Source organism: Trichosurus vulpecula, chromosome 1 (genome assembly GCF_011100635.1).
Source record: "Trichosurus vulpecula isolate mTriVul1 chromosome 1, mTriVul1.pri, whole genome shotgun sequence".
In the NCBI taxonomy this organism is placed as follows: Eukaryota; Metazoa; Chordata; class Mammalia; order Diprotodontia; family Phalangeridae; genus Trichosurus; species Trichosurus vulpecula.
Genome location: NC_050573.1, coordinates 498112700 through 498127402, shown reverse-complemented (window position 1 = coordinate 498127402; position 14703 = coordinate 498112700). Strand labels below are relative to the sequence as shown.

The 14703-nt window shown below is 36.9% G+C and overlaps 1 protein-coding gene across 2 annotated transcripts in view; it reads left to right on the top strand.

Annotated features, from left to right (window-relative positions):
* The window catches only part of DENND4C (DENN domain containing 4C), a 135239-nt gene that overhangs the window by 93066 nt on the left and 27470 nt on the right, over positions 1 to 14703 (top strand). The window contains exons 14-22 of one of the 2 annotated variants that reach the window (XM_036739461.1): positions 4364 to 4399; positions 4497 to 4627; positions 5845 to 5977; positions 7310 to 7516; positions 8561 to 8689; positions 8853 to 8979; positions 9246 to 9392; positions 11769 to 11894; positions 12939 to 13085. In XM_036739461.1, the coding sequence (XP_036595356.1) occupies positions 4364 to 4399; positions 4497 to 4627; positions 5845 to 5977; positions 7310 to 7516; positions 8561 to 8689; positions 8853 to 8979; positions 9246 to 9392; positions 11769 to 11894; positions 12939 to 13085 (1183 nt within the window). The remainder of the gene's footprint in view (positions 1 to 4363; positions 4400 to 4496; positions 4628 to 5844; positions 5978 to 7309; positions 7517 to 8560; positions 8690 to 8852; positions 8980 to 9245; positions 9393 to 11768; positions 11895 to 12938; positions 13086 to 14703) is intronic. The other variant, XM_036739466.1, reaches the window with a different exon arrangement.

Sequence of the window (14703 nt, the reverse complement as noted above, 5' to 3'; positions counted from 1 at the left end):
GTAAGATACCCAATTGAGTGTATATGTTATTCCCTCTTCAAGTCAAATCCAGTGAGAGCAAGATTCATTCATTCCCCCTCACCTGCTGCCTCCTCCCTTCCAACAGAACTCCTTTTTCTTGCCACTTTTATGTGAAATAATTTACCCCATTCTATCTCTCCCTTTCTCCTTCTCTCTCACCCTGTAAATTTATTTCATTTTTTTTAGATATCATCCCTTCATATTCAGCTCATCCTATAGCCTCTGTCTATATTCCCTTCAACTCCCCTAGTACTGAGAAAGGTCTCATGAATTATACATATCATCTTTCCATGTAGGAATGTAAAAAACACAGTTCCACTTTAGTAAGTCCCTTATGAATTCTCTTTCTTGTTTACCTTTTCATGTTTCCCTTCATTCTTGTATTTGAAAGTCAAATTTTCTGTTCAGCTCTGGTTTTTTCATTGAGAAAGCTTGAAAATCCTCTATTTTATTGAAAGTCCATATTTTGCCTTGGAGCATTATACTCAGTTTTGCTGGGTAGGTGATTCTTGGTTTTAATCCTAGCTCCTTTGACCTCCAGAATATCGTATTCTAAGCCCTTCAATCCCTTAATGTAGAAGCTGCTAGATCTTGTGCTATTCTGATTATGTTTCCACAATATTCAAATTGTTTCTTTCTGGCTGCTTGCAGTATTTTCTTCTTGATCTGGAAACTCTGGAATTTGGTGACAATATGCCTGGGAGTTTTCTTTTTGGGCTCTTTTTCTAGAGGCTATTGGTGGATTCTTTCAATTTCTATTTTACCCTCTGGTTCTAGAGTACGAGGGCAGTTTTCTTTGATAATTTCTTGAAAGGTGATGTCTAGGCTCTTTTTTGATCATGGCCTTCAAGTAGTCTAATAATTTTTAAATTATCTCTCTTGGATCTATTTTCCAGGTCAGTGGTTTTTCTGGTGAGGTATTTCACATTGTCTTCCATTTTTTCATTCCTTTGATTCTGTTTTGTAATATCTTGATTTCTCATAAAGTCACTAGCTTCTACTTGCTCCAATCTAATTTTTAAGGTGGTATTTTCTTCAGTGGTCTTTTGGACCTCCTTTTCCATTTGGCTAAATCTGCCTTTCAAGGCATTCTTCTCCTCATTGGCTTTTTAGAGCTCTTTTGACATTTGGGTTAGTCTGTTCTTTAAGGTGTTATTTTCTTCAGCATTTTTTTTGGGTCTCCTTTAGCAAGTCATTGACTTGTTTTTCATGGTTTTCTTGCATCACTCTCATTTCTCATCCCAGTTTTTCTTCTACTTCTCTTACTTGCTTTTCCAAATCCTTTTTGAGCTTTTCCATGGCCTGAGACCAATTATATTTTTTCTTGGAGGCTTTTGATGTAGGCTCTTTGACTTTGTTGACTTCTTCTGGCTGTATGTTTAGATCTTCTTTGTCACCAAAAAAAGGAATCTGGAGTTTGAGTCTGAGTTTGAATCTGAGTTCATTTTCACTGCCTGTTCATTTTCCCAGCCAACTACTTGACTCTTAAGCTTTTTGTCAGGATATGACTGCTTGTAGAGAGTACTTTGTCCCAAGTTTTAGGGTCCAAGTACTGTGGTTTTCAGAGCTACTTCTACTCCACCGTCACTCCAGGCTGTGTCACCGCAGCTTTCCTCCTCCCCCAAAAACCACCAACCAGGACCGCAATACAGATCCAAGCAGGGCACAGCAAGAGAATCTGCCTTTGTGCCCACAAAGTGCTCCTTGTACTCCAGCTCTGATCCTCTGCTTTATTCCTCCCACTGTGTGAGTCAGAGACTCGGGAAGCAACTGACGCTGTAGCTCTGGAAGCAGCCTCAGGAGTTTTCTGCTGCTGCCACCGCCACTGCTACACCATCTCCGCCACCCCCAGGCCTGGTGATCAGACTGCTCTGAACTTGATTCCACAGTTTCCCCCAACCTGCTCTTTGGCGTTTGTGGGTTGAGAAGTCTGGTAGTTGCCACAGCTTACTGATTCATAGCACCAAGGCCTGTTCCAGCTGGCTGACTCCAGGTCTGGTCTCTCCTGGTGCGGCCCACCCTGGGCTGTGCTCTGCTCCCAGCACTGTGTGATAGACCCTTCCTGGCCACCATTCAGGCTCTCCTGGGCTGGGGACCTGTTTTCCTCTACTATTTCGTGGGTTCCACAGCTCTAGAATTTGTTCAGAGCCATATTTTACAGGTGTTTGGAGGGATTTGGGGGAGAGCTTCAGCTGCCATCTTGGCTCTGCCCACCCCCGTCCCCCCCAAATGGAGTAGTATAGAGGGAGAAGAGAAGAGGGTCCAGGACAGAACCCTCCAGGACACCTAGGGTTAGAGGTTGTGATTTGGAAGAGTATCTGACAAAGAAGACAGATGGAATGGTCATATAGGGAGGAGAACCAGGAGAGAGTGCTGTACCAAAAACCTTGAGAGAAGAGAGTATCATGGAGGAGCAGTGTCAGAGTCCTCAGAGAGGTGGAAAATGAGGATTGAAATTTGGCAAATAAGAGATCATTAGTGACCAGGGAGAAGAGTTTCGGTGGAATGATAAGCTGGATCGTAAAGAGATAAGAAGAGAATGTGGAAATCTCTATTGTAACTGGCCTTTCCAAAGAGTTTAACCACAAAAGAAATGTAGGGCAAAAGGGATGTAGGACTGTAGTTATCTAGTTATTGGGACAGAATGATCAAGTGAGGGTTTTTTCAGGATGAGGATCACATGGACACGTTTGTAAGCAATAGGGAAAGCCAGTAGAGAGGGAAAGATTGAAAATAAGTGAAAGAGCGGAAGTGACAGAGGCATTCTTTTGGAGGAGACCAAGTAGAAGAGTGAGACTTAGTAAGGAGTAGATGTGCGAAGGAAGAGAAAGCGGCAGAAGTTACCTGAGTGTTAGGAGAATGGAGCTAATGGTAAAATATGAGACAGGGTTCTCAGCTGAGAGAGTGGCATTAGGGGGAGTCCTGGGAGGCTTAAGGATGAATGAAAAGGTTTGGAAATTAAAACAATCCTGAGCTATCACTTCTTGCCCTCAAATTAGTTAAGATAGGAAAATTCATTGCTAGAGGAAAAACAAGTACTCCATTTTTTACTGCTACTTTATTTATGAATTGATTTGTACCTTCTAGAACATTAAAATTACATAAGAAAAGTGACTATAATGCACATACCTTTGATGCAAAGAAACCAATACTGATGACTCACCCCAATGATATTGTTGAGAGCCAGAAAAAAAAGATCCATATCTACAAAGATGTTCTTAGCATTTTTTATGAGAAAAAATAATAAAGTAAGAGCCTAAAGATTGGGAAATGATTCAACTGATGGGGTATGTGACTGTAATGGAATATTGTCATTCTGTAAGAAATGAAAAATTTCTTGAAACATGAGAGGTGTGTGATTAAACCTAATGAAGATGTCTAAGATAAAATAAGAATGTTCATAATGGCTATAGCAGTGAAAATATAGCCAGTTCTAAGAAGCAACAAAATTTGGCAAGGATGGCTTGTTTGATCTTGATAAAGTACTCAACTTTTTTTTTTTTTGGTAACAATTCCTTAAAGTAGAAGTTGATAGCAACTGTCAATCATAACCACAATATTCAGCAATTTTATTTGGGTGTTTTAAAGGAAGAAATGCCCTTAAAATCATTACTTTTAAGACGTATCCCAAAGAAAGAGCCAAAAGACCCGTACATTAAAAAAAAAATTGATAATGCCTTTTCTTGTATTGGCAAAGAATTGAAAACTAAGAGGGTACTCATCCTTGAATATTGAGATTAAACAAATTCTGTTATGTGAATGTAATGTGTGATGTAATAAAGAAATGATAAAAGAGATGGTTTCAGAGAAACATGAGAAAGACGTATGAACCGACACCAAAGTGATCCAAACCAGGACAATTAACAAGTAACAACATTGTAGCAAGAAACAACTTTGAAATACTATAATGACCAATCGCTATTCAGATAACCTAATCATACTCTCTGATTACTATTTCTCTAAGATGCAGAATGAGACATCATTTTACACATTGATAACATGAGAATTTGTTTTTCTTGACTATTCATATTTATTATAAGGGTTCTGCTTTTATTATATTATTTTAAATGGTGGGATCAGGAAAGAGAAAATAAATGTTAAATAATTGAAAAATAAAATAAATTGTTACCCTCAGTATTTTTTCTTTATATATTTGTTCAGTTCTTGCTGCTTGTCTTGACTTCATCATCTTAAACACCTTTTTCAGAGACACTAGCTTGTTTAAATAGATTGGATTAGAGATACCATATTTTCATTCAATGTCATCTTTGATTATAAAAAGGGAAATATGGGAAAATGGTTTTTTTAAATATATTTATCTGATTTTATTTTTTCTTTCTAGCTATTTCCTGACAAAGGCACTGAAAAAACAGATAAGGTAATTTGTTTTAAATAACAGTAAAGTCTATGTTGACATTCTAGGGTTATGTCTTATATAAATTACTTGGAGGCTGTGGGTTTGTTTGTTTTTCCAGGTTGATTTAGACTCAGCAGAAGATACCAGGTTGATAGAGCTAGACGATTCCCAAAAGAGTGAACATACAGTATTAATAATGCCACCAGAGCCACCTGCTAGTGATGGACAAGACCTATCACCCAAATATAGGTAATCTGTAGAACTAGGAGAAAACGGAACAACTTAATCACTCTCTAGAATAAGAAATGAGGAGATTAGAGTTTAAGTATATATTTCATGGTTGCTTTGATATCTTCTGTCTTTTTAAAAAATCACCTTGTTAAAGAAAAATCTGGGTACACATTCAGATATTTGTAACAACTTCAGTTTTGTTTCCTACAACAATTTAATGAACTAATGAGATGCATTTTTAAGAATGATTTTATAGGCTTATGTTGTAAACCTTAAAATACTTTATAGATTGTGTGGTCATTGTGCTTTTTACATATACTAAGTCAGAGTTGGGTAACCTGCAGCCTCTAGGCTACATGTGACCTTCTAGGTGCTTGGGTTTGGCCTTTTGACTGAGTCCAAATTTTACAGAACAAATTCTCTTATTGAGGGGATTTGTTCTGTGAAGTTTGGACTCAAAGGGCAACACTTGACCTAGCAGGCCACACGTGGCCTCTAGGCCACACACAGACTCCCCACCCCTGAACTAAGTCTTTATGGGAAACATTGTTAATAGAAGCTGTTATTTCAAGTATGTCTTCAGCTAATTTTTTAACAATCAGGTAGGAAAAAATGTAATTTGGAACCTGACATTTAGCAGTTTTTTTCTTCACGGTTCAGTTACAACTAGAATTTAATGTCGACATTAAATATTTATATGATTTCTAAGACATTGCATTAACTCTGGCTTATAGGTTATAGTTTCAGTTGTATACTTTCATTTATCCTATTGACATGTTATAGACTTGAAGATAGTATTCAGTCTGTTAAATAAGGTATCAGAATGTGATCATTATAATGACTAAAGTTTTTATTCTAGTAGGTATTCTGTTTCTGTTTTTAACTTAAATATCAAGTTTGGTTTTTAAAAATATTCATTTCTCTTTATTATGACTTTTTAGGGAGCAAAATTTATCAAATACATAGAAACAATTGAAATTTTGGTATTTTTTTATTTGGAGGCGGGAAGGCAGGGCAGTTGGGATTAAGTGACTTGCCCAAGGTCAGACAGCTAGTAAGTGTGTCAAGTGTCTGAGGCTGGATTTGGACTCAGGTCCTCCTGACTCCATGGCCGGTGCTCTACTCACCTAGCTGCCCCTACAATTGAAGTTTTGGGAGAAAATAAACAAATTAGTTTTTTTTTTAATAACCACGGAAAGGAAAAAACCTGATACCATTCCCTTCTCTCTCTTCAGCTACAAAAACTTTCCAAGACTTGATCTTAAGCTTTTTGATAGACCACAGGCATTGAAAATTCCTTTCAACAGACATCCTGCAGGAAATAACATTTCAAACAGTCCAGCCCTCATGGCTAAAAGGACTAAACAGGTGAGTTAATCTTGACATGATGTGTGTTTTTTTAAAACACAAAAATATATGCATGTATCTATAACAAGTAATTTATGTATCTCACTATACATGAAATACATCAACAGGTAGTCAGTTCAACACATTTGTTGAGTTCTTACTATATGTGAAATACTATGCTCAGTATAAGAGATTAAAAATTTTTTATTTTTTTAAAAATCAGTCCCTGCCTCTGGAAACTTACGTTGTCTTGGGCATGGGGTGGGAAAATGGAGTTTTAAATACAGCCTCAGTTTCTTCCTTGAGCTCTAATTGTGCAGTCCTGCATTTTCAGCTGCCAACTAAACACCTGCACCAACACATCCTCTGCCCTTCAAACTCAACGTGTCCAAAATTGAACTTCACATCTTCAAAACGTGTTTTTCCTCCTCCCAATTTATTCCTGTAGATGGCACTACTGACCTTCCAGGCTTAAAATATCATAGACATTTTTTAATCCCTTACTACCTCACCCAAATCCAGTTAATCCCCAAGATTCCTTGCACTTGTGCCATTATGGAAGCATATCTCCACACTGGTATTGCACTCCCCATACATTCCTACATACTTTGAAATCCTTTGCTTCTTTCAAGTCTTACCTTAGGTGCTACTTCTTTCATTAAGCCTTCTCTGTATGCTTCTCCTCTGCTCCAGTATGATAGTGATCTCTGCCTTCTTAAATTTTCCATAGGAAATTGTTTTATACTTTACTTTGAAATTATTATTGGATAATAGAATGTAGAGACTGAAAGAACCTTTTGGCTTGCATTATCTTTTTTTCATAAACATTTATTATTCTTTCCTATTGGAATGTAAACCCTTTCAGCTATTGTGTCATTTTTTTTTATCTTGTATACCCAGCACAGCATATATAATAGGTGCTTAATGAATATTGAATTGAATATGTTGATTCAGAAAGATTTAAACTGAAAAACTTCAGGATTTGAAAATGTACTGTCTCTTAGAACCAATGAAGATTATACAGAGTGATGAGACGTTTAGTTTTGAATTTCTGATTTTTACAAGAAATTCTGCAGTGGCTCTCACAACTCTCTACTTTGGCCATATTTTTACCCATTTTTGAATAATGGGTGAGACCAATTTCTTAATGCCTCCAAAAAGTTGTTATAAATAACAAGATTTTTGTCTCTAGGTGGTATTCCAGAAGAGAGTTGCGAGTCTAAATAAATCTTTATAGATCTGAGGGATTTTTAAAATTTTTAAGGTGCCAATTTTAGAATGCAATTTTGTATATATTTCTTTTTTTAATTTAGGTTGTATTGGGCATAATTTTCTTTAATTTTCTTTTTCTAGGAGATAAAAACAGCTCATAAATTGGCCAAGAGATATTATGCAAACCCACCACAGTGGGCTAAGTGCCTCTTCAGTCATTGTTACAGCTTATGGTTCATTTGTTTGCCAGCTTATGTTAGAGTTTCTCATCCTAAAGTGAAAGCACTGCAGCAAGCATATGATGTACTTATTCAGATGAGGAAATTAGATGTGGATCCATTGGATGAGGCAAGTACAAAAATTTTCATATTTTATAAATGGCTGATTCTAAGATGGATTTTATTTTTACTCTTAAGAAAATTACAGATTTGCAAATAGCTTTAACATCTCCAGAGTAAACCTACCTACCATTCTCTACAAAGGTATACTAATAATAAAATGAAAGAAGAGAAAAAAAATTAAAAATTGAATTAAGAAATAAAAGAACATTCCAAATAACTAACAATAAAAGAAATGCAAATCAGTACAATCTTGAGGTTTCATTTCATACCCTGGAAATCAGCAAAGAAAACAAAATATGGGAATCTGTCAGTGTTGAGTCAGTGTAATTATTTTGGAAAGCAATTTGGAATGATGCAAATAAAGTGACAAAAATGTCTATACCCTGTGAATCAGAGATTCTGTTACTAGGTTTATACTAACCTAAGGAAGTCAGTGATAAGAACAAAGTTCACAGATACACTAAAATTTTTACAACAGTACTTTTGTTGACAGGGTATGAAATTAAGCCTTGGACTTGTATTGATTTACATTTCTCTTATTATTTGTTATTTGGAATGTTTTTTTACTTCTTAATTCAATTCTGTTTTTTTCAATCCATGAAAATCCACCTTCTCTCCCTCCCATCTCTGTTTCTCTCCTTCCTTTCTCCTCCCCCCCATTGAGAAAAATAAAAAAGAAAACCCATGTTATAATGGAGTATAACACAACAAAAGAAATTCCCCCATTCACTATGATCAAAAAATACGTCTCAGTCTTCACTTGGAGTCCATCACCTGTCTCTCTGAAAGTAGATGGCATATTTTATCCCAGGTCCTTCAAGTTTGCTCATTTCATGGATCCAAGTTCTCAAGTCTTTCCAAATAATTTGTTCTTTTTGTTAACATTTTCTTGTTCGAAAATTTTTTAAATAGTTGGAGCTTTGTTATGTAGGGGATGTTATGAATTTATTATATGTATTATATTCTCCCATGTGTATTTGAGTCATTTTAAATTCAGCTCAAGTGTATGAATATTTTAAACTAATTCATATCATGTTCTCAATTTTGTTAGGTGTGCTATCGTGTTGTAATGCAACTTTGTGGACTTTGGGGTCATCCTGTTCTAGCAGTTCGAGTCTTATATGAAATGAAGATGGCTAAAATACAACCAAATGCTATTACCTATGGTTATTACAATAAGGTAGGTGAGATCCAGACTTGGGCCAAATAGACCATTATTTAACCTTGGTAAATGCACATTGTTGTTGTTGTTTTAATTCTTGACAGTGCTTTTTGAAATATGAAGCTCTCTGTGGATGATCTCGTTCTATAGAATTTCCTGATGAAACTATTTTTGTTGTCAGGTAGTTTTGGAGAGCCCGTGGCCTAGCCGTAATCGCGGTGGTATCTTCTTGTGGACGAAGGTACGGAACGTGGTGTGTGGCATTGCACAGTTTAGGCAGCCGCTTAAAAAAGCCACACAAATATCAGGTAATGTATAAGTTGTGGTCAAAGATAAACTTCCACATTGAACCATGAAACATACTGTGTTGTATAACATTGTGAACTTTTTCTAGTATTTTAAAATTGGATGTTATGATATGCATTACATTGTGCCTTTGTTATACTGAAGTCACAGTTTACCTTGGTCCAGGATTATTTGTTGGTGCAACTTGAAATGTGTAGTGAGTTGTTTGTGTTTAGTTTCACAGGTATTAGTACATGTAACATTGAGCTGCTGTTGCCCTTATCTTTAGCTCCTCGGAATCCCACAGGTGGAAGTGATGGGGACACGGTGAGCCATGGTAGCGTGGATAGTTCTAATGATGCTAACAGTGGGGAGCACACACTCTTCGTCAGAGATTTAATCAGGCTTGATTCCATTGATAATCACTCTAGCACAGGTACTAAATCCTTCTGGGTTTCACTAACCCATCACATACTCTCATGTTAAATTTCTTCCAATTTGTTTTAAACATTGCTTTTCCTTTCCTGAGGTTGTGCGATATGAATACTTTTCAGTGCCACTTAATATAGTCACATGGAAAGAAACTAGAGTATTGTCAACTCAAATATTATATCAGTCAGTACTCTAAAGGGAGAGTTACCCTTGGAGAACAGGTAGCATGGTGTTTTTTAAACTACTTTCATAGTCCACCAACGTCCGTGGAACTGTGCAATATTATTGGTAGAAATGCCAAATTAAAACTTACTTGGAATATGATTTGGAAATTCTTTTTCTAATTACCTAGTGTAACCTCAGAAAACTTTGAGGTTATGAACATGTAGACAGAGGGGGATATAGTGTTGATAAGGAACACTTGTTATTGTGGAATTACCTGCTAGGCCAAGTTACTTCAAAGATTTATTAAGTATAACCACGGATGATAACCTCTGTCCATTAAAGTTGAAGATAGGCATGATGTAAATTACCATATTGTGCCAGTGTATGTGTGTCGCACATCCTTCTTCTCCTCTCGTGTTTTTGTTAATAGCTCGAGCTTTCTCTTAAAGAGAATCCCAAGTCTCGCTCCTGTGCTTCCTCTGATGTTCTTGTCTCCAGGACTGGAGTCTCCTTCTCTCTGGTCTTTGTTGCTCTGCTTTCCGCTCTGTGCTGTTTCTTGGTGCTGCATGTGTCCTTGGCTGTCATGGTGTGGGGTGCAGACAGACTTGTGTGACGTGAAGCCATGGATACACGTGGGCATTATTTCTGCCCTTGAATGTTAACTCCTGCAGGTAATTTCCCATTTATTAGGTTAAATTTTGCTGACAAGTAAGGGGAGGGGGACCTTTCTACTTGCATAGTAAACATTGCCCCAAGTGGAAAACTGTCTTAGGTGCCTTGCCTTTTCTCCGTTGCATTTTGTGTAGGATCTTCACCAGATATCCAGCTACGACTTCATGGCTAGTTTTCAAAGCTGGTTTCTGAACTTGCTTGGTAATTACTTGAAGCTTAATTTTAATTTCTGACTTTGAGGTCTATATAATGGGACCACCTTGTATTTGAAACCAGCTTAATAATTTAGTATTTTGGATACTTTAGTAATTAAATTTCTTTCCAATAGAGGCTTACATACACCCCCGTTATACTAGATCATTTTTCGTTGAGCAGACATTTAAAGTACTGTGTTCCCTGCAATAGTCATGAAATAATATTACGTCACACTTGTCTTGTACTTTATTAGGAGCCATTTGCTCCTTTCAAAGTAGTCAGCAAAATTATTTTGTGTTTGAAATTACCTTCCTCTAGCCTAAGCAGCATGTTTATATATGCTTGAGAAGCTAATTAGTGAACAGTCTGTTACAGGCAGTGCTGAAGGCCCTTCAGTGTGAGTGTCAGCTGTTTGCTGGGATGGCTACCACAGTCATCGCACAGTGCCAGTAGAGAATGGGCTTCTGTTCTTGAGAGACCACAGCTGCTTTTTACTTTATGAGCTTAGTTCACTGAACATAACACAAAGTTAACGTTTCTCCTTCCCTTCCTCTAGACCTCATGACAAAGGCCACGTAACGCCTGTGATGGGGACCCTGACCTCTCAATTATCATGGTCAGCTGGGATGGAGTATTCTAGCTGTAGAAGACTAGCGTTCACATCCCATATTAGTTACCTTTTAACTCTACTTGAAATGATGGCTAAAACTCAGTAATAGTTGCAGTAGATGTGTTCTGTGTTGTTTCTGTTGTATCAGTAGATACTTGTGGCGTGGGAAACTACTACCGTAGCTCAGGATCATTCTATGTAAGTTGAAAGCAGGTGCCTAATTTCAGATACTCTAGAAGTTTTGTCATAATTCTCAAAATTTTGGGCAAAAAATGAAGTGTATTTGATTATATTCTCAGTTCTTTTATTGTCATCGCCACATGTCTTAATATATAAATTTGCCTCTTGATAAGGTGATAAAATGCTTACTGGATTGTGGGAGTCTGCAGTATATTTTCTCTTCTTTGTATCTTGCTTTAAGATTCTTGATGCTGACCAGCTTTGCCTTTCTTCATAATATCCTATAGTAACTGGCCTTTTCAAATTCAAAGGGCAGTATTTTTAGATACATAATGATCTTAACTTTCCTGTTTTCAATATCGTTTGCTATTTACTGTCATTTGAAAGTGTCTTCTATGTTTTTTAAAGTTTCTGATCTCCTTAAAACCTAAAATCTTATTTTCTTGGACACAATTATGATACCTTATGAATGGAACTTTATTTTTAAAAGATCTGTGGGGTAGTTCATAAATGCTAAGTATCATGTGTCTCTGATATGATTTCTGTTTGTTCTAACAGGTGGTCAGTCTGATCAAGGATATGGGTCAAAAGATGAACTTATAAAAGATGATGCAGAAAGTCTTCATGTAGCAGAAGCACATGTTGAAGAAGAATTGTTAACTAAGACAAAAGCCCAGAGAGACAGTTAAGTGTTGCTGTTGAGTGACTTTACTTTGTTTATCTTCCCTACTAGATTGTAAGTCGCTTGTGAGCAAGGCTTATTCACTTGTTGTCTCTTATTCTGTGCCTAACCCAGTACTCAACACTAATAAATAGATGTTCAATAACTAGTTAAATGTAACTTGGGATGTTTTTCTTCTGTCACTAGGCCTATCACTATTTTAATCAACAGAGACTGAGTCAAGTTGCAGACTAAGGTCACCCATATAGAAGCGGAGACAGGACTAAAATTCAGATCCCCCGATTGTCAGGCCATTGCCCTTTACCCCAAAGGTGTCAAGCTCATGCCCAGCAGCAAGTGGCCCACAAAACTCCTGAGTAGACTGAACCAGATTAAAATATAATTTTGGGAAAGTGTCAAATTCTGATGTGTTTAACAAAATGAATAAAAATATAGTTCAACATAGATAATGTTAATTTGTGGTTTTCTAAGACTGTGTGCTGACAGGGAGTCCTTTCTATTTGAGTTTGACACCATTGCTTTACACTGTGATATACTGTCAGAAATCACACAGGTTTTTTATGGAGTGGGTAAGGATGTCCTTATTTTGGGGTTAAAATGACCTAACCGATTTTTTAAAGTATTACTAGGGGTGATCATCAAGCCTGTTCATTCACCTGAGTGGTTTTGAAGATTATGATTTCCTGACAGAAAGTGGAGGTAGAATATAGTGAATAATCTTCCCTAGCTTTCGGTATCCAGCCGTGCTCTAACAAACTCCGCTCCTGGCTTGCACGTAGTCAGGAATGGGGCTGTAACCTTTAGGAATTCCTTCTAAGTTTATTCGTAGCTACTTTTCATTCTCAGTTTTGTTAGTGTTAGTGTTAGATGAAGTACATTGGTTCTGGCATTATTGATTGACATTGATTCAGATGCTCTCATATTGGCAATATTTGCCCTGTTTGAGGAAAAAAAACTAAGCAATAAAGTGACAGAAATATGCCAGCGTATTAAACTTTGCTTTTCTTACTATCATTCCTGCCCATATCATTGATGTTTCTTTTTAGAAGTTTCTGATGTCCCTGCTTTTGTGGAAAAGCTACAGCAGCTGAGTCCAGAGCCCTTTAATTCTGCAGAAGCACCCACATCAGGAAGCAGTATTGTGAAAGTTCCATCAGGCATTTTTGATATCAGCAGCCGAAAAAGTAGCACTGGTGAGTCACTTTATCATCTCACACAGCGTATTGAACGTAATATAGGTTGAAATGGTGTATGGTGTTGCACTTAAAACACATCTGAATGGTATAAAGTTGTTGAATTGGTGGTAACTGATATTTTGAAGAATAGGAAATAATTCTGACCCATAATGGAACAACAACATTAAAGGATGTTAAAGTGAAAAGCCAGTGAAAATTATATAAAAGTTTGTCGGTTAAGCAGAATAAGACAATAAATATTTGCTTGACCACAATAAAGAGCACAACAAGTCATTTATTTATTAAATATTCAGTTTCTGACCACAAAGATTGAGGAAATTAAGGGCTTTATTTATTTATTTATTTTTGTGTGCCTTCTCTGTTGGAAAAAAAATCTCTTTTTGTTCCTGCCCCAGCTTCTTAGAGTCAGCAAGAAGAACCATTCATTATCTGGAACAGATAATGATAAAGTAGTCATGCACTCATACGTGCTGCCACAGCCCTCAACCCGGGGGAGAAAGAGAAGAGAACTTCAAACCATCGGGCTCTAATGGAGCCATTTGATTTGCTTATCAATCCACCTTCTATAAGGAAACTAAACTTCTAATGGGTTATAATTGAAAATGTGTAATTGTCCATGTGTTCATGAAGTTACTGCATTCTCTGTGTCAACCCCTCCCCATGATATTTATCTGAGTTTGAGTGTCTTTTTTTTTGTTTATTTAATATTTTTAGTTTTCAACATTGATTTCCACAAGATTTTGTGCTACAAATTTTCTACCCTCCCCCCCCACCCCAAGATAGCATAAATTCTGATTGCCCCTTTCCCCAGTCTGCCTTTCCTTCTATTACCCCACTCCCCCCGCCCATCCCCTTTCCCCTTACTTTCTTGTAGGGCAAGATAGATTTCTATACCCCATTGCCTGTATATCTTACTTCCCAGTTGCATGTAAAAACAACATTTTTTTAAACATTTGTTTTTAGAACTTTGAGTTCCAAATTCTCTCCCTTCCTCTCTGAGAAGACAAGCAATTCAACATAGGCCACACGTGTATCATTATGCAAAACACTTCCATAATAGTCATGTTGTGAAAGACTAACTATATTTCCCTCCATCCTATTCTATCCCCCTTTATTGACTTTTCTCCCTTGACCTTGTCCCTTTTCAAAAGCGTTTGTTTTTGGCTACCTCCTCCCCCAATCTTCCCTCCCTTCTATCTTCCCCCCCTCTTATCCCCTTTCCCCCTACTTTCCTGTAGGGTAAGAGTGTGTATGTTATTCCCTCCTTAAGCCAACTCTGATGAGAGCAAGATTCTGAGTTTGTGTACCTTGACATTGACACCTCTTCTGTTTCCTTAAATAAGATAAAATTGAATTAACATTCTAGAGGTGCCGCAGCTTCTCAATACTTATAAAAGGTCAGGTCGAAGACATCAGTCTTAAGTGCTAGAAAAAAAATTTTAATTCATCAAAAAGTTCAACTCTTCTGATGCTTAAGCCTTGTAATTACCAACTGACAATGATTTGGAAAGATGAAACAAGTCTGTATAATTCTGGGAAGCAACGTAATGAAAATGTTGATTATTGTGGAATTTATCCAAAGTTGTTACCAAATCTTTGTTGTTTAAAAAACAAA